This window comes from Pan troglodytes, chromosome 15 (genome assembly GCF_028858775.2).
Source record: "Pan troglodytes isolate AG18354 chromosome 15, NHGRI_mPanTro3-v2.0_pri, whole genome shotgun sequence".
In the NCBI taxonomy this organism is placed as follows: Eukaryota; Metazoa; Chordata; class Mammalia; order Primates; family Hominidae; genus Pan; species Pan troglodytes.
This window is the reverse complement of record NC_072413.2, coordinates 37,378,228-37,405,772: the sequence shown is the minus strand read 5'-3', so window position 1 is coordinate 37,405,772 and position 27,545 is coordinate 37,378,228. Positions and strand designations below refer to the sequence as shown.

Below are 27,545 nucleotides of genomic sequence, written 5' to 3'. Positions count from 1 at the left end.
GGGGTTTTTCCATGTCGGTAAAGCTGGTCTCGAACTCCTGACCTCAGGTAATCCGCCTGCCTCGGCCTCCCAAAATGCTAGGAGGCGTGAGCCATCATGCCTGGCCGAGAATAACATGATTTTTTTTTAGAAATTTACTTTAGTAGAAGTTACACTACCAGAAATAGAGAAGATGACACAAAGTAGGAAGAAATGAGATAAGACCAGTTGGAAAGCTATAGCTAAAAACCAGGAGAGAAATGATAAGGCTTTACTTAAGAAGTAAGGGTAGAGAGAGACGATGAATTTTGAAAAGCTTGTAAAAGATAGGCTCCACCGGACTACAGTGTATGGGGGGTTGGGAGCACAGGGGTGAAGAAAATGGAAGTTTTCTGGTTGGAGTAACTAGGTGAATGGTGGTGCCATTAATGAAGTTAGGAAATTTTGGAGGCAGAGCAGGCTGAAGACATTAATAAAATGAATATCATGTTGAATATGCATACTTCGAAGGTCCTGTGAGACCACTAGATGTCTATGCCCAATAAAGTCTGTACTAGAAACGCAGATTTAGTAGTCACAGCACCATAAGCAGAGTGCATGGTTCCTTAGAAGAAAGTTTAGCAAATAATAAGCCCTATGGTTTCCTTAGTGGGAGACAAACAGCCTTCAGAATATACAAAAATCCCTGCCTTTTTGGAGCTTTATTTTAGCAGAGAGGGGAACAAGGGGCACATGGGCAATATAAAATAGTAAAATGTATAGTATATTAAATGGTGAAAGAAATTCTGTGGAGACAGATTAAGCAAGGAAGTGGGACTGAGTATCAAAATCAATTTTTAGAAGGTTTGTTAAAGCTGATTAGCGGCCCCATACCCAGAGTTTCTGATTAAGTAAATTGGGAGTGGGACTAGAGAATTTGCAAGTTCCCATGTGATGCTGATGTTGCTGGTCTTTTTTTTTTTTTTTTTTTTTTTTTTCTGGTGACGAAGTCTCGCCCTGTCACCCAGACTGGAGTGCAGTGGCATGATCTCGGCTCACTGCAATCTCTGCCTCCTGGGTTCAAGCGATTCTCCTGCCTCAGCCTCTTGAGTAGCTGGGGCTACAGGTATGTGCCACCATGCCTGGCTAATTTTTTGTATTTTTAGTAGAGATGAGGTTTCACTGTGTTAGCCAGGATGATCTCGATCTCCTGACTTTGTGATCCGCCCGCCTCAGCCTTCCAAATGCTGGGATTACAGGTGTGAACCACCACACCCAGCCAACACATTTTAAAAATCACTAGGATAGAGAGTTGCCAAAGGGGTATGATGTTGCACTTTTAAAGAAGATGGTTAAAATGGGCCTAAGATGGTGACATGAGAGTAGACTCAAAGGAAGTGAGGGAGTTGGTTGTGTGAATATCTGGAGGAAGAGTTGATGCAAAAGCCCCTGGAATGTGCCTGGCATGTTTAAGGGACGGGGCAGACTGTGTCTGCAGAAGGTTGAAGCCAGAGAGGTATGGGGTCTGGATTGTAGAGGACAGTCCATCAGTCATCCATAGGATTTGGATGTGTTCAGCATAGAGGTACTATTTCAAGCCTTAAGATTGAATGAGATTGTCAAAGAAAGAGCAAAGCAATCTCATGATTTAAGGCAAAGTGTGATAATCACCTAAGACACTGAGAACTGGGAAGCCTGGATGATTCTGAGACATTTTGAAGCAAGGAACAATAGAACTTAGTGAGAGCAGAAAGCAAATGACTCAGGGAAAAACATCAAAGGTGATACCAGGTTTTATAACCTAGGAGAGAAGAATGATTGAAATGGGGATAAAAGGGAGACGAGGAGTAATTAGGAAGAGGATTTGATTTCTGAAAATCAATTATAAGCAGTAGTTCCCTGTTTATCCTGTTGCCTTGTGCCAGGTGCAGTGGCTCACACCTGTAGTCCCACAGCTTTGGGAGGCCAAGCCAGGAGGATATCTTGAGGTCAGGACTTTGAGACCAGCCTGGGTAACAGAGTGAGATCCCATCTCTTAAAAAAAAAAAAAAAAAAAAATAGCCAGGCATGGTGATGTGCCTGTAGTCCTAGCTACTTGGGAGACTGAGGTGGGAGGATTGCTTGAACCCAGGAATTTAAAGCTTCAGTGAACCATGATCTTGCCAGTGCACTGCAGCCTGGGCGACAGAGCAAGACTTGTCAAATAAATAAGTAAATAGCAGTTTGGTCTTTTGTTGGAGGAACGTCTATTCTTTGCTTGGACACTGCGGTTTTTCCTTGGGCAGCAGAAGCAATGTGGCGATTGAAGAAGTGACCTAAAACTTTGATGTTAGGTAGAAGCAGATGGCCCAAGCCAAGACAAGTGCTTGTAAATCCACTGGTGGGAGCCCCTCCTCCTAACAGCAGGTTATTAACGCTGCCAGAAAAAAAGTGTCCCCTCTACCGGTCTGGTGAAGAAACCTCATCGCTACGGGCCTGGGACTGTGGCACTTCTAGAGATTCTCGTTACCAGAAATTGACCTAGCTTCTCATCTGGAAGCTGCCTTTCTAGAGGTTGGTGAGAGAGATCACCCAGGATTTCAAAACCAACTTTAGGTTTCAGAGCACAGTCATTGGGGTGCTACAGGAGGCTAGTGAAGTGTACCTGGAGGCTAGTGAAGTGTACCTGGTGGGTTGGTTTGAAGATGCTAATTTGTGTGCCATCTACGGTAAGAGAGTTGGCTCTCATGCCCAAAGACATCCAGTTGGCTCGCCAGACACGGAGAGAGCGAGCTTAAGTGAAGGCAGATTTTAAGGCATTTTATATGAATTCTGTAAAATACTTTGGTTTAATTTGTGACTTTTTGGGGAGAAATTATTTATAATATGTTGCATTTGTGCTTAAGTCATTCTGTCTTTTGGGATGAATGTGAAAAGTGACTGTTCATAGACCTCAGTGACGTAAGCACTGTTGCTCAGGAGTGACAAGTTGCTAATACGCAGAAAGGATGGGTGACATTTTTTGGTTCTCATGACGCATGTTTCTGTACGTTAATGACTTGTTAGGTAGCTATTAAGGAACTAGAGTTGATAAATAAATGTGTATAGGTTCCTTTTGCAATATAACTGGTTATTACTTGATCCAAGTGTTTAACATTTGGAGCTAAGTGTGACCATACATTACTGTGATAGAATGTGGGCCTTTTCAAGGGCGAAGATACAAGCCTTAACCACAGTATAACTTGCAGTTTCCTTAAACAAACAAAGAAACAAAAACCTAGCATGGAATACATTATGTGCATTTATAATAGCTATTTTAAATATTGTAGTGTCAACATTCAAAAATTAATTGTTTTACATTCACAAATGGTGGGGAGTCTTGTCATTAAGGTGTGTATAACTTAGAATCCACTTGGTTTTCTCCTAACTGGACTGCATTTGTTTTCATAGTAGTAAAATGTTATGTGTATTACACCTTGCATAAGTCCTCATTCTACTACGTGTTAACTAACCCTCTAGATGATAATGCAAATGCTAACTGTGGGATTTTATTTATAAGAACTCTAGAATAAATACCAGTTATTCCTACCAACATCGGCTGTTACTAATATCCTGAAGTAGTTAGTGCAACTTTTCATTGTGTTGTGGTTGGTCTCGTAAGTAGGTTGGATTTTTCTCCTTTTCTAAGAGAAAACAATAGTGAAATTATTTTCTTTCTCTTTTCTCTCTGTTTCTGTCTCTTTCTCTCTCTCTTTCTCCCTTCCCTTCCCTTCCCTCCCCTCCCCTCCCCTCTTCTTTTCTTTTCTTTCTCTTCTCTTCTCTTTTCTTTCTTTCACGGGGTCCCTTGCTCAACCTGTTGCCCAGGCTGGAGTGCAATGACATGATCATGGCTCAGTGCAGCCTCAACTTCCTGGACTCAAGCAATCCACCTGCATCAGCCTCCAAAATGGCACATGCTACCATGCCCAGCTATTTTATTTTTACTTTTAGTACAGATGTGGTCTTGCTATGTTTCCCAGGCTGGTCTTGAGCCATTGAGCTCAAGTGATCCTCCTGCTTTGGCCTCCTAAAGTGCTGGGATTACAGGCATGAGCCACCGTGTCTTGAGGGGTTTGTTTCTATTAAAAAACTTGGTGTCAGGGAGGAGCACAAAGCTTTAACCCATTGAACCTCTGACAGTTAAGATGGTGTTGGGTTAGGTTACATCTGGTTACTATCCTGGGAAAATCACTTCTATAGAGATGGCCTTCCAAGTGGTTTTAAAATGTATCTTTCTGTCTGGGCGCGGTGGCTCATGCCTATAATCCCCGCACTTTGGGAGGCCAAGGCAGGTGGATTGCTTGAGGTCAGGAGTTTGAGACCAGCATGGCCAACATTTTGTATTTTTGTATTTTCTCTACTAAAAATACAAAAATTAACCAGGCATGGTGGTGGGTGCTTATAATTCCAGCTACTTAGGAACCTGAGGCAGGAGAATCACTTGAACCCTGTAGATGGAGGTTGCAGTGAGCCGAGATGGCCCCACTGTACTGCAGCCTGGATGACAGAGTGAGACTCCATCTCAAAATAAATTTAAAAAATGTATCCTTCTGTTGAAGTTTTTAGGTTAATCATGTATATGTTGACTAAATTATGAATTAACTTGTTTATCAAAAAAAAAAGTAAAAAGTAAAGTAAGTAAAAGTAAAGTAAAATAAATAAAATCAACCTTATAATTCACTTTTTCTTAAACTGTTTCAGGGAAAAAAGTATAAATGTTTACATTAATATTTTTAACCAATCTTGTAAAACAATTTCTGAATACTAACATCCTAGCATTCTAAAAGTATTTAAAACTATTGTTTTTTAAAATAGGAAAACGGACGATGTATTACTAAGCTGGAAAACATGGGGTTTCGAGTGGGACAAGGATTGATAGAAAGGTGAGCAGGTTGGATTTGAAAATTTTCTTGCAGGTAGGTTATAAACAAAGATGATCTATTTCAAAAGATTGCATAAAACTTGAGATATTTTAATTTTAATTCCTGAATGTTATTCTCTTTACTTCAAAAATTAAAATTTCTTTTTAGATCCAATGCCATTTAACTCATTTATTCAAATTTTATTTTAATGTTTAAAGAAAATATATATTTTATGTATTTTAGACTTTCTTCCTGAAGCTATTTTAGACTTTATTCCTGAAGCTATTGAAGCAACTATCTAAAATCTTACTGCATTTTCAACTTAAGATCTACTAGGTTCTTTAACCTGCATAGAATTTTTAAGTACATAGGTTTGAAATAACTATAGTCTATGTTTATGCGTGTAATTATCTTTGAACTTATAAATCAGTTCTTTTTAGTATTTCTTTCTCACTACCTGAATAGTTAAACTCGGAGTATATTTTATATAACAATATCATGATAATGCTCAGCTCTTTGTTCTTTTGTGGTTTTTTGATGTGCTAGAATGCATTGCACCTGAAATTTTGGCTATAATGTTAGACTAATTTGAGGCCTCATAATTTATATAACATAATGTGAATCCATTGAGATAGGATCATGTTACCTGGTGCTTATGACTTTATTAGTGTTAATAAATGTTCAGCCAGGTGTGGTGGCTCATGCCTGTAATCCCAGCACTTTGAGAGGCCAAGGTGGGAGAATCTCTTGAGCTCAGGAGTTTGAGACCAGCCAGGGTAACAAAGTGGAACCCTGTCTCTACAAAAATATACAGATTAGCTGGGCATGGTGACATGTGCCTGTGGTCTCAGCTGCTAGGGAGGCTGAGGTGGGAGGATAGCTTGAGCCTGGGAGGGAGGTAGACGTTGCAATGAGCCGAGATTATGCTATTGCACTCTAACCTGGGCGACAGAGCCAGAACCTGTCTCAAAAAAAAAATTAAAATTAAAAAACCCAATAAATGTTCAGTGCTGTTCTGACATTTGGAAATTAGTTAATAATTAGTCCCTCTTGCTTTTTTTGGAGGATAAATACTATATTACTTCTAGTTGATCTTTTTAGGTTTACGAAAGATACTGCGAGGTTCAAGGATGAGTTAGATATCATGAAGTTCATTTGTAAAGATTTTTGGACTACGGTATTCAAGAAACAAATCGACAATCTAAGGACAAATCATCAGGTAATTAAATTAATTAAGGCCTATATTTTAAAGTCCTTTAACTTGATATAAATATTGTATTTTAGTGACTTATTTAAAACCTAAAATAATTTCTGGTTAACTTTGGGATATGTTTATGTTATTAATAAGTTATTAGTTTTTTTCTTCTAATAGTGTGAACTGAATAAAGACAAAGGGACAGTTATCAGTAATGATAGCTGTTCCTTTCACCCAATTATATGCTATGTTAAGTTTTTTAAAGTAGCAAAAGTCAGGATGAGAATAGCTTTTACTATTTGGTTCCTTAGTTACTGTTAATTAGTGGTAATAATATGCAGAACCACAAATATATCACCTTTATGTCTTCAGAGTCATTTCTTTTTTTTGAAGAAGAAGAATTTGGATTATTTTAATTATTTTTATATACAGAAAACTCAACAGTGTATGTTTAACCCAGTTTGGTGTCAAGTTCTTTAGCCTTTGCCTTTTCCTGCTTGACAATTCAAGCCACAGACTTGAGACCCAGGACATTGCCTCCCCAGTGACAGTGGATTTCGTTTTGTCTGTTGTAATTGGTTCTGATAGCTTCCACCAGCTGAACCTAAGCTCCATTGTCCTCCGAGTTAATCTGTGTAAAGGCGACAGTGGTGCGGGTCTTCTTGTGGATTAGACATCCCAGTCTTGCCTTCCCCTTGATAATGCGGTAAGGGACCCCCATTTTATGACACAAGGCAGGCAGGAAGACAGCCACCTCAATGGGATCCACATAGTGTGCAGTCACCACCAGCTGAGCCTTCTTGTTCTCCTCCAAGGTGGAGATGGTGTTAACTCCTGCTCGGAGGACAAGTGGTCTCTTAGTGGGGACATCCCCTTTGCCTGCAGCTTTCTTTTCAGCACAGGCCAATAGCCTCTGCTTATTTTCTTGCTTTGTCTTTGGTCTGTACTTGTGGGCCAGCTTAAGCAGCTAAGTAGCTATTTGGCGGTGCAGGGCCTGGGTGAACTGGTTAATTGTAGGAGGCACTTTCAGCTGCTTACAGAGGATGGCTTTGTGCCACTGCAACCTGATATAGCGGGGCCATTTCACAAAGTGAGTGAGGTCCGTATTGGGTGGATGTCCTGTCCAATGCCAGAATTCTTAGGCCTTTTCTCAAACAGGGGATTCACCACTTTCTTTTTTTTTTTTTTTTTTTTTTTTTTGAGATGGAGTCTTCCTGTGTTGCCCAGGCTAGAGTGCAATGGTGCGATCTCGGCTCACCACAACCTCCGCCTCCTGGGTTCAAGCCATTCTGCCTCAGGCTCCCAGGTAGCTGGGACTACAGGCATGTGCCACCACTCCGGCTAATTTTTGTATTTTTAGTAGAGGTGGGGTTTCACCATGCTGGCCAGGCTGGTCTCGAACTCCTGACCTCAAGTGATCCGCTTGTCTTGGCCTCCCAATGTGCTGGGAGTACAGACGTGAGCCACCACGCCCAACCAGGATTCACCAGTTTCTTGGCCTCCTGTTTCTTCATGACAGCAAGGGCCAGAGCCACCTCCTTCCCCTTGGCCTTTCCTTTTGGCATCTTGGGTGGCAGGAAGAGATTGTTTATAGTCATATCTAAGGTCTAATTTATAGAGCATTTTACTCTTAAATAACTCCTGGATTATTACTGCTGTCATATTTTCTACTCTTAAAAGATTTTCTTACTACAAAATTAATAGATTACATAGAAAACTATGTATTTATTAAAATTTTAAAAGGGAGACAGAGTCTCGCTTTGTTGCCCAGACTAGTCTTGAGCTCCTGGACTCAAGTAATTCTTTGGCCTCAGCCTCTTGCGTAGCTGGGATTATAGGCATGCACCACCACTCCCAGCTTCATTAGATTTTATTTTATGAACTTCAAGGAAATACTTAGAGTAGATTTGGAATTTTGATTAAGTAAAAAATTAAATGTATCTGGTACTCTCAATAGGATAATTCATTTATTTATTTATTTTTAATTAGAGACAGTGTCTCACTATGTTTTCCAGACTGGTCTCAAACTCTTGGGCTCAATGGATCCTCCCGCCTTGGCCTCCCAGAGTTCTGGGATTACAGGTGTGAGCCACTGTGCCTGGCCTAGAATTCATTTTGTACCAACTTTAGCTTGGGATTACTGGAAATGCTAATAGGAAGAAATGACTATGATTTTTTTACTCTCTAGACATGATTTACTAATATATATCAGCTGGCTGGACATGGTGGCTCATGCTTAGAATTGCAGCATTTTGGGAGGCTGAGGCAGAAGGATTGCTTGAGCTCAGGAGTTGGATACCAGCCTGAGCAACATACTTAGAACCTATTTCTACAAAAAACTTAAAAAAAAATTTCACCAGGCATATTGGTATGTGCCTGAGGTTTCAGCTACATGGGAGGAGTTCAAGGATACAGTGAAATACTACACTTTTGCCTGGATAACAGCAAAATTCTGTCTCTTAAAAAAATAAAGCTGGGCGCGGTGGCTCACCCCTGTAATCCCAGCACTTTGGGAGGCCGAGGTGGGCAGATCATCTGAGGTCAGGAGTTCGAGACCAGCCTGGCCAACGTGGTGAAACCCTGTCTCTACTAAAAATACAAAAATTAGCCAGGCATAGTGGCGCACACTTATAGTCCCAGCCACTCAGGAGGCTGAGGAAGGAGAATTGCTTGAACCCGGGAGGCAGAGGTTGCAGTGAGCCTAGATCACACCACTGCACTCCAGCCTGGGCGACAGAGCAAGACTCTGTCTCAAATAAACAAATAAATCCGGGTGCGTTGGCTCACGCCTATAATCCCAGCACTTCAGGAGGCTGAGGCGGGTGGATCACCTGAGGTTGGGAGTTCAAGACCAGCCCTGCCAACATGGAGAAACCCCGTCTCTACTAAAAATACAAAATTAGCTGGGCGTAGTGGCGCATGCCTGTAATCCCAGCTACTTGGGAGGCTGAGGCAGGAGAATCACTTGAACCCAGGAGGCGGAGGTTGTGGTGAGCTGGGATCGAGCCATTGCACTCCAGCCTGGGCAACAAGAGTGAAACTCTGTCTCAAAAAAATAAATAAATAAAAATAAAAATTAGGTCGGGTGTGGTGATCATACATGTAATTTCAGCACTTTGGGAGGCTGAGGCAGGAGGATTACTTGAGCCCTGGAGTTCCAGACCAGCCTAGGCAACATAGGGAGACCCCCTTTCTACAAAAAATTAATAAAACTAGCCAGGTGTGGTGGCATGTGCCTGTGGTCCCAGCTACTCGGAAGGCTGAGGCAAGAGAATTGCTAAACACCCAGGTGTTTGAGGGTGCAGTGAGCTGTGATTGCACCACCACACTCCAGCCTAGACAACAGAGTGAGAGCTCATGTCTAAATAAATAACTATACAAACAAACAAACAGCTTATTTCATGTGGACATGTATTAATGATTCCATCGTACTAGACTATGAGTTTTTAAGGATAGGGACTATGTCTCAGACAGTGTTTTTATCTTCAGTGTATAAAACCGTTCGGTATATATTAGTGTTATGAAAATACTGAACTCGCAACTCTTCAGCTTGAACATTGCAAAACTCCTTCATTTAAACAAAATTTGACCAGGCTGGGCACGTGGGGTTATGCCTGTAATCCCAGCACTTCGGGAGGTCAAGGTGGGCAGATTGCTTGAGCCCAGGAGTTTGAGACCAGCCTGGGCAACATGGCGAAACCCCATCTGTACAAGAAATATAAAAATTAGCAGGGCATGGTGATGCACGCCTGTAGTCCCAGCTACTTGGGAGCCTGCGGTGGGAGGATTGATTGAGTCGGGGAGTTGGAGGCTGCAGTGAGGCGTAATTGTGCCACTGCATTCTACCCTGGGCGACAGAGGAGACCCCGTCTCAAAGAACAGAAAAAGAAAACTTGGCCAATGGGAAGGAGACTTTTAATAACTTTAAAAAACACTTAAATTGTTTCATAAGAATAAAATAATTTTAAGGACTGCTAGGTACATTGACTTTGGATGTTTTTTTCTATTTTTGGAACAGGGCATCTATGTACTTCAGGACAACAAATTTCGCCTGCTTACTCAGATGTCTGCAGGAAAACAGTATTTAGAACATGCATCTAAGGTATTTAATGGAATAGAAGGTTGGGGTTTCTGTTAATAGTAGGACTACAGGGAAAAGTACAGTGCTAATCATAACAAACTATTGAATTAAAAATATGTTTTAAGGTGTTCTTTTTTGTTTAAAGAGTTTTCTATGAAATGAGAGACATGTTACAATAACACTAAACTGTAGCTAAATAGTCATAGAGTGACCAATTAAAGAAACACTGGCCGGGCGCTATGGCTCATGCCTGTAATCCCAGCACTTTGGGAGGCCAAGGCAGGTGGATTACCTGAGGTCAAGAGTTCAAGACCAGCTTGGCCAGCATGGGGAAACCCTTTCTCTACTAAAAATAAGAAAATTAGCTGGACATTCTGGCGAGCGCCTGCAATCCCAGCTATTCGGGAGGCTGAGGCAGGAGAATCACTTGAACCGGGGAGGCAGAAGTTGCAGTGAGCTGAGATCGTGCTATCATTGCACTCCAGCCTGGGGTATAAGAGCAAAACTCCATCTCAAAAAAAAAAAAAAAAGAAAAAAAAGAAACACTATAATTAAATAACAGTGAAATGTAGATGTATGGTAGATCACTTTTTTTTTTTTTTTTAAGACAAGGTCTTGCTCTGTCATCTAGGCTGGAGTGTAGTGGTGCAATCATGGCCTATCTTGACCTTGACCCCCCCGGGCTCAAGTGATCCTCGCACTTCAGTCACCCAAGGAGGTAGGACTGCAGGTGTGGGCCACCATGCCTGGCTAATTTAAAAAAAAAATTTTTTAGAGATGGGATCCCACAATGTTGCCCAGGCTCGTCTTGAACTCCTGGGCTCAAGTGATCACCTCACCTCGGCCTCCCAGTGTGTTGGGATTACAGGTGTGAGCCACTGCATCCGGCCTGATTGCCTATTTTCTATATTTTTGGGGTATCCAGGCTCTAATTACATTTTTATGGTTAATGTGTATATTTTCTCTCTTTTTTTTTTTTTTTGGACGGAGTCTCACTCTGCCGCCCAGGCTGGACTGCAATGGCGCCATCTTGGCTCACTGCAACCTCCGCCTCCTGGGTTCAAGTGATTCTCCTGCCTCAGCCTCCTGAGTAGCTGGGATTACAGGTGTGCGCCACCATGCCTGGCTAATTTTTTGTATCTTTAGTAGAGACAGGGTTTCACCATGTTGGCGAGGCTAGTCTCAAACTCCTGACCTCGTGATCCACCCACCTCAGCCTCCCAAAGTGCTCGGATTACAGACGTGATTACAAAAGCCACCCAAAATGCTGGGATTACAGCCTCCCAAAGTGCTGGGATTACAGACGTGATTACAAAAGCCACCCAAAATGCTGGGATTACAGCCTCCCAAAGTGCTAGGATTATAGGCCATGCCTGGCATATTTTCTCTTTTTTACTAACTTCTTAGTTTAATATTTCTGGTTCTCACTTAACTTTTTGGGATCTTGGTTTCTTCAGCTGTGAAAAGAGTAAGTTGGACCAATTCAGTGATTTCTAACTATTTTGAGTTATGGACATCTTTGAGAACCGGAACACCTTTCCCCATAAATACGCACATATACATGGTTTTTATTTTCATAGGGGTCACAAATTCCCCGATTAAGAACTCTTGGGATGAACAATCTCTAAGGCCTCTTCCAGCTTAAAATTTCATGACTCAGATCTAGTTACTTATTAGTACCCATTTATGTATATTATTTATAAGATAATATTTTATATTATTCGTAGATAATGTAGTATGTTGAACATCATGCAGTATAGATGTGGGTAATCAAAAATTCCCTGAATTGCTAATTTTTCAATCCAGTTCTTGTCATGACTTTTGGTTTTGTAGTTCAGCCCTATTCCCTTTCTTTGTTTCTATATGACAGGGTTTCTCAACATCCAAACTGTTGATACTTTCAACCAGATAATTCTTTGTTGTGGCAAGCCATAAGTCTTGAACAAGTCGAGATTCTTGGTTGTAAATAGGGGAAAGAAATTCTGCTTGTAAGCTAACAAAATTGATAAGCTCAAAAAATAGGCAATAACCAGGGGAGGTTAAGGCAGCCAGTAAGATAGCCAAGTCACTCTGCAGAATGTATCTGCTTAGAATCCTGCAGGCAGCATGGACTGTAGACACAAACTACCTTTACTGCCTCCAGAACTAATTCTGATCAGTTTCTGGCTTGTTTTTGTCACTGAGTCTAGATTCACAGTCCTGGACTGGAGTACTTAATTGGCTGAGCTTAAGTCTTAAGTCCTACGTCCATGCTTTAGTTTCCAGGGAGCTGGGAAATCTATCAATATTTTTCAGTGATTTGAACAGTTCTTCAAAATCCTTTTTTTAAACAGGAATGACTTACTGATGATAAATCATGTAATGTTGTATTTATCAATAGCTTTACTATTTTAGTAAATCCTTACTATTTTTAATGATTTTTTTTCCTTTTAGTATTTAGCATTTACATGTGGCTTAATCAGAGGTGGCTTATCAAACTTGGGAATAAAAAGTATTGTAACAGCTGAAGTGTCTTCAATGCCTGCTTGTAAGTTGAATTCACCTTTCTTACAAATGTTTTAGTAATTTCTTTTCAGGTCTGTTTTTTTTTCTTTAATTTAACAGAGGAAATTTAAAATGCTGACTTTCATTTTAGTTTTATCAATGTAACACTTAGTGTAGTAATATGTAGCATACTACATTCATATTCAGTAATTTTTGAATAATGGACTAAAATCCAAATTTATAAGACAATTTAAGGGATGATTTTTAACTTTTCTAAAGTTATTCAAACTGTAACTTTTTAAAAGATATTCTTCTGAATATCTCCTGCAGTGTTTTAAGATAGCAAATTTCCCTAGAACATTGAAAATGCTATTTTTTTTTTTTTTTTTTGAGACGGAGTCTCGCTCTGTTGTCCAGGCTGGAGTGCAGTGGCACAATCTCGGCTCACTGCAAGCTCCACCTCCCGGGTTCACGCCATTCTCCTGCCTCAACCTCCCGAGTAGCTGGGACTACAGTTGCCTGCCACCACGCCCAGCTAATTTTTTGTATTTTTAGTAGAGATGGGTTTCACCGTGTTAGCCAGGATGGTCTCCATCTCCTGACCTTGTGATCCGTCCGCCTCGGCCTCCCAAAGTGCTGGGATTACAGGCATGAGCCACCGCGCCCGGCCCGAAAATGCTATTTTTAAACAATTGTTTAGGCTATAACTATTATATCAAGCTAAGTAAAACCAAATATTCTTTTATCACTAAATGTCTCCCTAAAGATCTTTTCACCAGAGCTACCAACCAAGAAAAAATGGACTTGAGCTTTATTGTATTTCCTTTCAATTTACAATGATCATTAGCCATGAAATACTGTACCCAAATGTAGGATTCATAAAGAGAAACAAAAGTGCTTACTCAACAAACCATATAATCATCCCATAAAAATAGAATTGACTGGCCGGGTGTGGTGCCTCACACCTGTTAGCTCAGCACTTTGGGAGGCCGAGGTGGGCGTATCATGAGGTCAGGAGTTTGAGACCAGCCTGGCCAATAAGGTGAAACCCTGTCTCTACTAAAAATACAAAAATTAGCTGCGCGTGGTGACAGACGCCTGTAGTCCCAGCTACTCAGGAGGCTGAGGCAGGAGAATCACTTGAACCCAGGAGGTGGAGGTTGCAGTGAGCCGAGATCATGCCACTGCACTCCAGCCTGGGCAACAGAGCAAGACTCCATCTCAAAAAAAAAGAAAAAATAGAATTGACTTTATTGAATATTATGAAGAATGCGAAAAAGTTTTTGACATAGCAGATTTCTTGACTGAAACTATTTCCTATATGGAACAGAAAATTGATGTTTAGACTTGTTTTCTTTGTATCTAAAATCAAAGAATTATTTGTATTTTTTTTTTTAGGCAAATTTCAGGTGATGATACAGAAGCTGTAGAACATACTGAAATGCAAGGCTTCAACAGTGTAAAGAGATAAATTATTCATGTAAAAGTATTTCAAGTAGTGATGATTTAATTACATTGTTCGATGTTTGTACAGGAGTAAGCATGTATTTTTATCAATTTAACACAGATCAAAGGAGATGAAGGGACATTCTGCCATGACATACACTTAACCAAAACTATTCAAAATGAAAACCGGATTTCAAATAACCAGACACCAAGATGCAGGGCCCTTATTTTAAACCTTTTTATTTGGTTAGAGTGATATGTATTTAGCCATAGATGGAGAAACAAAGCTCAGGGTTTGTTGAATTAGCATGAGAGAAAATTATGTACCAACAGAATTATTTGTGAGAAGAATGAACAAATTTTGATAAAGTATGAATTTGTTTTATTTTAAAAAGCAAACATACTAAATTTTTTTTTATTGCTCATAATTTATTAAGAATGTTTACACCTGTATAAGGATTTCATATATACATTGTATGTGTGTATATATAAATACATATATGACTGCCTAAATTGTTTATAAATTTAATTTTTCTTTAATAGGTTTCATTCCTTCAGAGCTCCATTAATGTAATCAAAATGAAATATAGATTAGTTTAAATGTGAATTCAGTGACTCTAGGGCCAAAGAATATGAGGTATGTTTGGAAAGAATTTTTGTATTTATTCCTGTTACAGTTTTGACTTTCAACTTCTCTCCCCGTGCATGGAAGTCCTGGTAAAGGATCTAACATCTTTATTCCCTTCTTTCCTCTTCCAGCTGAGCAGAGTTGGATAATTGAATTAGTCATTCTGACATTCTTTGGACCATATCATCTTAGTGGTTTGGGGTCAGTGCTCATCTGATATATCTTTCTTACCACCTCTTCTACTTACTTTCTCTTACTTAAATTATCTGGCATAAGCAGTTATCTCCAGCTTTTGTTAGAATCTTATGTTGATTACTAAAACTATACTTTGTTTCCCGTTTATTTATTACCCTTTTGCATGTATTTGTGTGACAGGGAACTCTGCAGCAGGGGGTGACTGACACACCAAACAAGATGTTTCACTGGGTACTCTGCCATAGAAATGGCAGATTAAGAAGATTGACTATACCAAACATTATATTAAAAACATGAAATAAAAACTATAAAAAGGTACTTTAGGACATTAAAGAAAACTGAAGTTAGAAGCATACCATTTTCCTTTCATGGAAGGGTACAGTATTACAAAGATAATTTGTTTAACTTGATTTATTAAATTCTAGTTATGTGCCCTATAATGATGTTTCAGTCAGTGACAGACCTCATATATGGCAGTGGTTCCATAAGATTACAATACTGTATTTTTACTGTACCTTCTTTATGTTTAGATATGCAAGTACTTACCATTGTGTTACAGTGTCCTACAGTATTCACTACAATAATATGCTGTACAGGTTTGTAGCCTAGGAGCAATAGGCCATAGCTTAGGTGTATAGTAGATCATACCATCTAGGTTTGTGTAAGTACACTCTGTGATTGTACAATTTTAAAATCTCCTAATGATGATGCATTTCTCAGAATGTATCCCCTTTGCTAAGCAATGCATGACTGCAATCCTAATTCTCACATGTTTTGGGGAAAAAATTTTAATTTTGAAAAAATTTAGGAAAGTTCCTACCAAATATACATGTATAAAGTTTATTAAAAGTCATAATGACCCAGGAATAGCTAATGACACAGAAGTAGATCAAAATAGAACACAATAGAGAACTTCAAAATAAAACAGGTGTGGGAATTGTGTGTGTGAAAAAGGTGGGTTCAAATAAGTTGGTTTGTTAGACATTCATATGCCTACCCATCAGCCATTTCGTTCTCCCTTCCTTGCTGACAAACCCCCATTTTTTTTTTCTTTTTTTTTTGGCCTAAAACTCTGTATGGCTGCCTTGTGCTATAGAATAGGGTGCTTCCCTAGCCTAGAGAGGGTGAGTGTTGATTAGATTCTGTGCCAATCATGGTAATTGGCTTACTTGATCATTTGATGGAATCTAGGCTAATGAGACAAAGGAAGTCTGAAGGCTTTGAATAAGAAATTTTCTGTTGCTCTTAACAATTGATACAAGATAGGGATTTGCCAGCATCCCTCTTCTGCTTCTTAGTGAAGATATGTGATATGGATGTTTGAAGCTAATCTGCAACAGCCTTCTGATGGCCATGAAAGGACAAGTATGGAGATGAAAGCTATCACACTGAGGATAGTGGGATGTAGATAGAAAGCACCTGAATTGTGCTTCTGAATTAACCAATCCGGGAACTGCTTTACCTTTGGACTTTTTGTTATGTGAGATATTCTTTATATTGTTCCATTTGCTTTGGGTATATGTACATTGTTACTTGTAGCCAAAAAGAAACCTCTCTTAGAAACAAAGGGAGAGTTAGGTTATTCAAAAAATAGTATGGGACAATTGAATATGCCTTTTTCTGCGGGAGTAGGTGGGGAGAAACTTAAAGGTTCACTTGTAAAACAATAAAGTACTAAAGAAAATGTGATAATACTTTCGTGATTTTGTGGTGGAGAAGGCCTTTCCAACACACAAATGTAGGAAATCATAAAGGAAAATTATAAAACAAAACAAAGAAATGTAGTAAAATCTCTTCAACAAATAGTGTTGGGAAAACTGGACATCCACATACAAAAGAATGAAATTGGATTGTTGCCTTAATGCCGTACATAGAAATCAACTTAAGGCCGGGTGTGGTGGCTCAAGCCTGTAATCCCAGCACTTTGGGAGGCCGAGGTGGGGCAGATCATGAGGTCAGGAGTTCAAGACCAGCCTGGCCAAACAGTGAAACCCTGTCTCTACTGAAAAAAATACAAAAATTAGCTGGGTGTGGTGGTGGGCGCCTGTAGTCCCAGCTACTTGGGAGGCTTAGGCAGGAGAATTGCTTGAACCCGGGAGTCGGAGGTTGCAGTGAGCCAAGATGGAGCCACTGCGCTCCAGCCTGGGCGACACAGTGAGACTCTGTCTCCAAAAAAAAAAAAAGAAATCAACTTAAAATGGATTGAAGATTTAAAAGTAAAATCTGAAACTATACAATTCTAGCAGAAAACATAGGGGAAAAGCTTCGTAACATTGGTCTTGGCAATGATCTCTTGGGTAAGACACCAAAAGCAGGCAACAAATGCAGAAATAGACAAGTGGGACTACATCAGACTAATAAGATGCACAGAAAGGACAGTGAAAAGGCAACTTAGGGATGGAAGAAAATATTTGTAAGCCATATACACTCGGCCCTTTCTATCTTGACGGTTCAACCAAAAATTCAACCATCCTTGGTTTGAAATATTTGAAAAAAAACAAAAAACAAAAAACAACAACAAAGACAAGGCCGGGCTCACACCTGTAATCCCAACACTTTGGGAGGCCAGAGTGGGCGGATGACCCGAGATCAGGAGTTCAAGACGAGCCTGGCCAACATGGCAAAACCCTGTCTCTACTAAAAATACAAAAATTAGTTGGGTGTGGTGGCACATGCCTGTAGTCCCAGCTACCCAGGAGGCTGAGGCAGGAGAATTACTTGAACCGTGGAGGTGGAGGTTGCAGTGAGCCGAGATCATGCCGCTGCACTCCAGCCTGGGTGACAGAGTAAGACTCCATGTCCAAAAAACAAAAAGAAATCAAAGACAATATAAAACACATTTTAAAACTACAGTATGACAATGATTTACCTAGCATTTACAGTGTGCTTGGTATAAGTAATTTTTTTCCTCTCTGTATTGATCACGTGGCAGGTATAAGTAATCTAGAGTTTTTTTTGTGTTTTTTTTTTTTTTAAGGCAGAGTTTCGCTCCTGTTGGCCAGGCTGGAGTGCAATGGTGCAATCTCAGCTCACCACAACCTCCGCCTCCTGGGTTCAAGTGATTCTCCTGCCTCAGACTCCCAAGTAGCTGGGATTACAAGCATGCGTCACCACACCTGGCTAATTTTTTTGTAATTTTAGTAGAGACAGGATTTCTCCATGTTGGTCAGGCTAGTCTCAAACTCCCGACCTCAGGTGATCCGCCCACTTCAGCCTCCCAAAGTGCTGGGATTACAGGTGTGAGCCACCGCACCCAGCCTAGAGATGATTTAAAGTATATGGTGGTGTGGTGGCTCGCATCTGTAATCCCGGCACTTTGGGAGTCTGAGGTGGGCGGATCACCCGAGGTCAGGAGTTTGAGACCAGCCTAGCCAATATGATGAAACCCTGTCTCTACTAAAAATACAAAAATTAGCCGGGTGTGGTGGCTGGTGTCTGTAATCCTAGCTACTTGGGAGGCTGAGGCAGGAGAATCAGTTGGACCTGGGAGGTGGGGGTTGAAGTGAGCCGAGATCTCACCACTGCACTCCAGCCTGGGTGACAAGAGTGAGACTCTTGTCTCAATCAGTCAATCAATCAATCAATCAAGTATACAAGATGGCAGAGCAGGCCAAGCAGGCTGGGTGCAGTGATTCACACTTGTTAGCCAAGCACTTTAGGAGGCCAAGACGGGATTGGTTGAGCTCAGGAGACCAGTCTGGGAAATGTGGCGAGAGCTCATCTCTTAAAATAAAAAAAAAGTTAGCCAAGTATTTACTCCCAGTTTCTTGGGAGGCTGAGGCAAGATGATTTTTTGAGCCTGAAGGGTTTCATGAGCATGGGAGGTTGAAGCTCCAGTGAACTGTGATAGTGCCCTTGCACTCCAGCCTGGGACCGGCGAGATAAGGGATTTTCTTTCTCCCTGGGTATGTTAAACCTGTAAATGTACACAATGACGAGGTCAGGGTGTAGAGTTTATATGAGGGCTTCAGAAATTTGGCTTAGGGCCAGATTTCATGTTTTTTAACCACAGTAACAAAATGACATAACAAAAAGTTTGCATTGCAGAAAGCACAATTTTAAAAAGGAAAATTATTTACAGTGCATACCACATAAGCGAATATTTGCAATTTTTTTTGTAATAATAGAGATGGGTCTCCCTATGTTGCCCAGGCCAGTCTCGAACTCCTGGGCTCAAGTGATCCACCTGCCTCAGCCTCCCAAAGAGCTGGGATACAGGCGGGAGCCACTGCTCCCAGCCACATATTTGCATTTTAAAAATGGACGTATAACTTTAAAACATATAATTTAACTCAGCAATTCCACTTCTACAAAGTTAACCTAATTAAGTAAATGAGTATGAGAACTTGTATGTATAAGGATTTTCACTATTTGGTTAAGTGTCCATTGATGGTACTTTATTAAATTATGATGCTAACAGCCAGGCGCGGTGGCTCACACCTGTAATCCTAGCACTTTGGGAGGCCGAGGCGGGTGGATCATGAGGTCAGGAGTTCGAGACCAGCCTGACCAATATGGTGAAACCCTGTCTCTACTAAAAATAAAAAAATTAGCCGGGCGTGGTGGCACACACCTGTAGTCCCAGCTACTCGGGAGGATGAGGCAGGAGAGTTGCTTGAACCTGGGAGGCGGAGGTTGCAGTGAGCCGAGATCATGCCACTGCACTCCAGCCTGGGTGACAGTGATACTCCATCTCAAAAAAAAAAAAAAAAAAAATTATGATGCTAACGGCCAGGCACGGTGGTTCATGCCTGTAATCTCAGCACTTTGGGAGGCCGAGGCGGGTGGATCACCTGAGGTCAGGAGTTCGAGACCAGCCTGACTAACATGGAGAAACCCTGTCTCTACTAAAAATACAAAATTAGCCAGGCGTGGTGGCGCATGCCTGTAATCCCAGCTACTCGGGAGGCTGAAGCAGGAGAATCACATGAACCTGGGAGGGGGAGGTTGCGATGAGCCAAGATTGCGCCATCGCACTCCAGCCTGGGCAACAAGAGCGAAACGCCGTCCCAAAAAAAAAAAAAATTATGATGCTAACATTCAAGGAAATTCTGTGCAGCTGTTAAAAAGGATGAAATAGATTTACATGAATTTACATGGAAAGACGTTAACTGGTATATTAAGAGAAAAAGTTTTGCTACAGGATACTGCACTTGTAATATTTAAGTATATATAATGAATATATACATAGTGTCAAAAAGACTGAAAGTTAAAAGTAAATTATACAGTAGTTCTCTTGAAACTTTTTTTTTCTTTTTGAGACGGAGTTTCGCTCTTGTTGCCCAGGCTGGAGTGCAATGGCACGATCTTGGCTCACCACAAACTCCGCCTCCTGGGTTCAAGCAATTCTGTCTCAGTCTCCTGAGTAGCGGGATTACAGGCATGCGCCATCACGCCCTGCTAATTTTGTATTTTTTAGTAGAGACGGGGTTTCTTCATGTTGGTCAGGCTGGTCTCAAACTCCCAACCTCAGGTGATCTGTCCGCCTCGGCCTCCCAAAGTGCAGGGATTACAGGCGTGAACTACCATGCCTGGCCAATTCTCTGGAATTTTTGACATTAAGTTTCTATATTATTTGGGATTTTTATTTTATTTTTATTTTTTTGAGAGGGAGTTTCGCTCTTATTGCCCAGGCTGGAGTGCAATAGCATGACCTTGGCTCACTGCAACCTCTGCCTCCCGGGTTCAAGCAATTCTCCGGCCTCAGCCTTCTGAGTAGCTGGGATTACAGGTGCCTACCACCACACCTGGCTAATTGTTTGTACTTTTAGTAGAGATGGGGTTTCACCATGTTGGCCAGGCTGGTCTTGAACTCCTGACTTCAGGAGATCCACCCACCTCTCCCTCCAAAGTGCTGGGATTACAGGCGTGAGCCACTGTGCCTGGCCTATTTGGGATTTTAAAATAATCATTCCCCCAATACAGATTTTTTTATCTGGAGTGGGAAAACATGATAAAACAACCAGTGATTTTTAGACTTTTTTGGAGTCCTGGGATTCCACAGGGTGCCTGATATGGTTTGGCTGTGTCCCCACCCAAATCTCAACTTGAATTATATCTCCCAGAATTCCCACATGTTGTGGGAGGGACCAAGGGGGAGGTAATTGAATCATGGAGGCCAGCCTTTCCCATGCTATTCTTGTGATAGTGAATAAGTCTCACGAGATCTGATGGGTTTATGAGGGGTTTCCACTTTTGCTTCTTCCTCATTCTCTCTTCCTGCTGCCATATGAGAAGTGCCTTTTGCCCTCTGCCATGATTGTGAGACCTTCCCCAGCCACGTGGAACTGTAAGTCAAATTAAACCTCTTTCTTTTGTAAATTGCCCAGTCTTGGGTTTGTCTTTACTAGCAGTGTGAGAACGGACTAATGCAGTAAATTTGTACCAGTAGAGTGGGGTGTTGCTGAAAAGATACCCGAAAATGTGGAAGCGACTTTGGAACTGGGTAACAAGCAGAGATTGGAACAGTTTGAAGGGCTAGAAGAAGACAGGAGAATGTGGGAAAGTTTGGAACTTCCTAGACTTGTTGAATGGCTTTGCCCAAAATGCTGATAGCGATATGGACAATAAAATCCAGGCCGAGGTGGTTCAGATGGAGATGAGGAACTCCTTGGGAACTGGAGCAAAGGTGACTTTTGTGTTTTAGCAAAGAAACTGGTGGCATTTTGCCCCTGCGTTAGAGATTTGTGGAACTTTGAACTTGTGAGAGAGGATTTAGGGTATCTGGTTGAAGAAACTTCTTTTTTTTTTTTTTCCGACAGTCTTGCTCTGTCGCCCAGGCTGGAGTGCAGTGGCACGATCTCAGCTCACTGCAGCCTCCGCCTCCCAGGTTCAAGCAATTCTCCTGACTCAGCCTCCTGAGTAGCTGGGATTACAGGCACACACCACCATGCCCAGTTAATTTTTGTATTTTTTTTAGTAGAGATGGGGGTTTCACCATGTGGGCTAGGCTGGTCTTGAACTCCTGACCTCAAGTGATCCACTCGCCTTGGCCTCCCAAAGTGCTGGGATTACAGGCGTGAGCCACTGCACCCGGCCTGGCTGAAGAAATTTCTTTTTTCCTTTTTCTTTTTTTTTTTTTGTGAGACGGAGTCTCACTCTTGCCCAGGCTGGAGTGCAGTGGCGCGATCTCGGCTCACTGCAAGCTCTGCCTCCTGGGTTCATGCCATTCTCCTGCCTCAGCCTCCCGAGTAGCTGGGACTACAGGCACCCACCACCATGTCCAGCTAATTTTTTATTATTTTTTTAGTAGAGACGGGGTTTCACTGTGTTTGCCAGGAAGGTCTTGATCTCCTGACCTCATGATCTGCCTGCTTCAGCCTCCCAAAATGCTGGGATTACAGGCATGAGCCACCACGCCCAGCCAGCTGAAGAAATTTCTAAGCAGCAAAGCATTCAAGAGGTGACTTGGGTACTGCTAAAGTCATTCAGTTTTAAAGGGGGAACAGAGCATTAAACTTCAGAAAATTTGCAGCCTGACTACGATAGAAAAGAAAAACCCATTTTCTGGGGAGAAGTTCAAGCCAGCTGCAGAAATTTGCATAAGTAGCAAGGAGCCTGATGATAATCCTCAAGACCATGGGGAAAATGTCACCAGGCCATGTCTGAGACTTTTATAGCAGCCCCTCCCATCACAGGCCCGGAGGCCCAGGAGGAAAAAGTGGTTTTGTGGGCAAGGCCCAGGGTCCCCATGCTATGTGCAGCCTAGGGGCTTGGTCCTTTTGTGCAAGCTGCTCCAGCCATGGCTGAAAGGGGCCAATGTACAGGTCAGACTGTGGCTTTAGAGGTGGAAGCCCCAAGCCTTGGCACCTTCCATGTGGTGTTGAGCCTGTGGGTGCACAGAAGTCAAGAATTGAGGTTTGGGAACCTCTACCTAGATTTCAGAAGATGTATGGAAACATCTAGATAACCAGGCAAGTTTGCTGCAGGTGTGGGGCCCTCAGGGAGAACCTCTGCTAGGGTAGTATGGAAGGGAAATGTGGGGTTGGAGCCCTCACGGAGTCCCTACTGGGGTATCATCTAGTGGAGCTGTGAGAAGAGGGTGACCATCCTCCAGACCCCAGAATGGTAGATTCACCTACCATTGCACCATGCACCTGGAAAAGCCACAGACATTCAACACCAGCCTGTGAAAGCAGCCAGGAGGGAGGCTGTACTGTACCCTGCAAAGCCACAGGGGTGGAGCTGTCCAAGACCATGGGAACCCACCTCTTGCATCAGTGTGACCTGGATGCGAGACATGGAGTGAAAGGGGATCATTTTAAGATTTGACTGCCCCACTGGATTTTGGACTTGCATGGGGCCCACAGCCCCTTTGTTTTGGACAATTTCTCCCATTTGGAATGGCTGTATTTACCCAATGCCTGTACCCCCATTGTATCTAAGAAGTAACTCATTTGCTTTTGATTTTACAGGCTCATGGGGGAAGGGACTTGCCTTGTCTCAGATGGGACTTTGGAGTGTGGACTTTTGGGTTAAGGCTGAAATGAGTTAAGACTTTGGGGGACTGTTGGGAAGGCATGACTGGTTTGAAATGTGATGACATGAGATTTAGAGGGGCCAGGGGATTGGAATGATATGGTTTGGCTGTGTCCTCACCCAAGTCTCACCCTGAACTGTATTTCCCATTATTACCACATGTTGTGGGAGGGACCCAGGGGGAGGTAATTGAACCATGGAGGCTGGTTAGATCTGATGGGTTTATCAGGGGTTTCTGCTTTTGCTTCTTCCTCATTTTTTTTCTTTTTTTTTTGAGACAGATTTTTGCTTGTCACCCAGGCTAGAGTGTAATGGCCTGATCTTGGCTCACCGCAACCTCTGCCTCCCAGGTTCAAGCAGTTCTCCTGCCTCAGCCTCCCGAGTAGATGGGATTACAGGCATGCACCACTATGCCTGGCTAATTTTTTTGTACTTTTTGTAGAGGCTTCACTATGTTGGTCAGGCTGGTCTTGAACTCCTGACCTCAGGTGATCCACCGGCCTTGGCCTCCCAAATCCCAGGCTCACACCTGGGATTACGGGCATGAGCTACCGTGCCCAGCCCTTCCTCATTCGCTCTTGCTGCTGCCATGTAGGAAGTGCCTTTTGCCCTCCATCATGATTATAAGACCTTCCCCAGTCACGTGGAACTGTAAGTCCAATTAAACCTCTTTCTTTTGTAAATTGCCCATTGTCAGGTATTTCTTTGTCAGCAGTGTGAAAACGGACTAATACAGTGCCCTAGGCTGGGAGCTGGGTAGGGGTAGGGGGATAGCCCTGAAGTTACAGGAAGTCAACAGATGCAGCTGGTAAAGGCCTTTTGGTTTAAAATATCTGCTTCTCTGGTTTAAAATGTTTATTTCTGGCCAGGCACAGTGGCTCACACTTATAATACCAGCACTTTAGGAGGCTGAGGTGGGCGGATCACCCGAGGTCAGGAGTTCAAGACCAGACTGAACAACATGGTGAAAGCTTCTCTCTACTAAAAATACAAAACTTAGCCCGGCATGGTGATGGGCACCTGTAATCCCAGCTACTCGGGAGGCAGAGGCTGCAGTGAGCTGAGATCACACCATTGCACTCCAGCCTGGATAACAGAGCAAGACTCTATATCAAAAATAAATAAATACAATGAAATGTTTATTTCTATTTGTCTCTACCCTCCTGAAAAATGGCTTTATGCCAAGGTAAGTCATTATAAAAATGGTTTCTTGGTTAACTATTAGAGATCCTCCAGCTTGCTAGTAGAGGTGTAACTGCATTAATTTTTTTTTTTTTTTTTTTTTTTTTGGGAGATGGGAGTCTTGCTCTGTTGCCCGGGCTAGAGTGCAGTGGCGTGATCTTGCCTCACCGCCACCTCTGCCTCCCGGGTTCAAGCGATTCTGCCTCAGTCTTCTGAGTAGCTGGGATTACACGTGTCTGCCACCATGCCTGGCTAATTTTTTTGTATTTTTAGTAGAGATGGGGTTTCACCATGTTGTGAAATGTCCAAGCTAGTCTCGAACTCGTGACCTCAGGTGATCCATCTGCCCCAGCCTCCCAAAGCGCTGGGATTACAGGCATGAGCCACCATGCTCAGCCAAAATTTTTTACACCTCTTGTCTATTGCACATGCAAAATTGCCTTTTTTGTTTGTTTTCTGAGATGGAGTCTTGCTCTGTCACCCAGGCTGGAGTGCAGCAGCGCAATCTCGGCTCACTGCAACCTCTACCTCCCAGGTTCAAGCAATTCTCCTGCCTCAGCCTCTTTAATAGCTGGGATTACAGGCACGCACCACCACGCCCAGCTAATTTTTGTATTTTTAGTAGAGACAGGGTTTCACCATGTTGGCCAGGCTGGTCTTGAACTCTTGACCTCGTGATCCACCCACCTCGGCCTCCCAAAGTGCTGGGATTACAGGTGTGAGCCACTGCACCCAGCCACCTTCTTCTTAATGTTATCTAGTTCTCAGTAATTTTATTCTCTATGAGTAGAATGCCTAAGTGTATGCCCAGCCACGTTATGAGAGAAATATAAAACAATTGACACTTTACTTCTATTAAAGCAATCCCCAACCCACTCCCCAAACCCCCACCCCAAGCATCATATCAGCAAAAGATGTGAGGCTATAACACAGCTAGCTGTGGTACAGGTTGGTAATCTAAACCCTTTATAGTAGACTGCTGGCTGCCTACCCAATATCCACTCTCCCCTTTCAAAATAGAACTCCACTTTTGTTAGGAGTAGCAATGTGTCCAGGTACATCTTCCAGCATTCTTTACAATTAGGGCTGGTCATATGTCATAATTCTGGCCAATGAGATATCGAGTTGAAGGTTTCTTAAAATGCTCTGCTCCCAGATATAAACGACAAGAAGGGGTGGTGCCATTTCCCTCCCTGGAGTGTAGATGTGAGGCAAGAGATAAAGAAACCATACTTCACAAACAAAAAGATGAAAACTGCATACTCAAATGATGAAAGAGAAATCTGGATGGAGCCCAGAATATTTAAGACATTGTAAAGCTGCTGCACCATCCTGAACTTCTCACACCAGAATTATATGAGAAACAAAAACAATTTTAGAAACCTCAGTTTAGCCAAGTTTTCAAATGCAGTATTAAATGATAGACTCTTATGGCTTGCCTACTTTTGGGAAAAGGAAACTTTTGATCAAAGGAAAAAAGTTTGAAAAGAAGCGTTGCATACATGAAGATATCTGTGTAGTATTTTTTTATATTAGGTTAGCACTGAAAACAAAACTAGATATCCAACAATGAGGAAATAATTTAAGTACTTAGGACTGCAGTTTTATAGTGAGCTTTATGTGCCAGGCACAGTGGCTCATGCTTGTAATCCCAACACTTTGGGAGGCAAAGGTGGGCGGATCATTTGAGGTCAGGAGTTTGAAACCAGCCTGACCAACATGGTGAAACCCGGTCTCTACTAAAAACACAAAAAAATTAGCTGGGTGCGGTGGTGCATGTCTGTAGTCCCAGCTACTCAGGAGGCTGAGGTGGGAGAATCACTTGAACCTGGGAGGTGGAGGTTGCGTGAGCCGAGATTGCGTCACTGCACTCCAGCCTGGGCAACCGAGCGAGACTCGTCTCAAAAACAAACAAAAATAATAATAAAGTGAGCTTTATGAAGACATTACAGAAAAGATTCAATATAAAATGACCTCTGCTCTAATTATAACTGGTGGCAAAACTGTTGGTTGTCTGATCCATGGTAATTCCCAATCCCCATTTTCCTTTCCCACCTTCCATTAGTGAGACTGGAAAGGCTTACAACTTCATTTTCCCACTTTCCTGGGAACAAGGGGTGATCATGTTGTACATTTATGGCTAGCAGATGAACACAAGTCTGATCTAAATTTCTAGAAAAGATTTTACATTTATGAGAAAAGGATCAGATGTGGAAGGCCCTGCTTCCCCTTCTTTTTGTCTTGAATACAGACACATTGGCTTGAACTGCAATGGCCATCTTGTTTCATGACGGAAAGGCTAAAGGAATCTGAGCCCCTGATATCACTGAGTCACTAAACCAATGCCAGTGGCCAGCTCCTTTAGACTTCTTGTTATCTGAGAAAAACCCCTATTTGAAGAACCATTGCCACTTGGATCTTTTGTGTTACTTAAAGCAGAAAACATTCCTACCTGATACAGAAATAGGTAAGTTATAAGTGACATAAACAAATTAAAACAGTTGACCTGTTATTTTTGAAAGTGATTTGTTAGATAAAGTTCTATTTGTGCAATAAAGCATTTAAAAATAAAAATATTGAGGCCAGGCACGGTGGCTCATGCCTGTAATCCCAGCACTTTGGGAGGCTGAGGCGGGCGGATCACCTGAGGTCAGGAGTTCGAGAGCAGCCTGGCCAGCATGGTGAAACCCTGTTTCTACTAAAAATACAAAAATTAGCCAGGCTTGGTGGCGGACACCTGTAGATCCAGCTACTCGGGAGCCTGGGGCAGGAGAATCACTTGAACCCGGGAGGCAGAGGTTGCAGTGAGCTGAGATCCTGCCACTGCACTCCAGCCTGGATGACAGAGCGAGACTCCGTCTCAAAGAAAAAAAAAAAAAAAAAAAAAAGTGCTGAGCTTAAAGGGAAAAATGTTTAATTTTATTGCTGACTATGAACACATTTGCCATTTAATCCAGATTATTTTAATTCTGATGCTAAGGCCATCCATTGTCTTTTGTTAGGAGTCAAACAAAATTT

The 27,545-nt window shown here is 42.0% G+C and overlaps 1 protein-coding gene across 4 annotated transcripts in view; it reads left to right on the top strand.

Moving 5' to 3' along the window:
* Positions 1-24,028, top strand: part of TRAPPC6B (trafficking protein particle complex subunit 6B) — a 30,849-nt gene extending 6,821 nt beyond the window's left edge. For 2 of the 4 annotated variants that reach the window (XM_509918.8, XM_063792865.1), the window contains exons 2-6: positions 4,792-4,859; positions 5,940-6,057; positions 10,052-10,135; positions 12,548-12,641; positions 13,997-16,559. In XM_509918.8, coding sequence (XP_509918.2) covers positions 4,792-4,859; positions 5,940-6,057; positions 10,052-10,135; positions 12,548-12,641; positions 13,997-14,028 — 396 coding nt within the window. In that variant the 3' untranslated portion in view covers positions 14,029-16,559. Of the gene's footprint in view, positions 1-4,791; positions 4,860-5,939; positions 6,058-10,051; positions 10,136-12,547; positions 12,642-13,996; positions 16,560-21,104 lie in introns of those variants that run through there. The other 2 variants (XM_063792864.1, XM_003952480.5) reach the window with 2 other exon arrangements.
* The last annotated feature ends 3,517 nt before the right edge of the window (positions 24,029-27,545 follow it).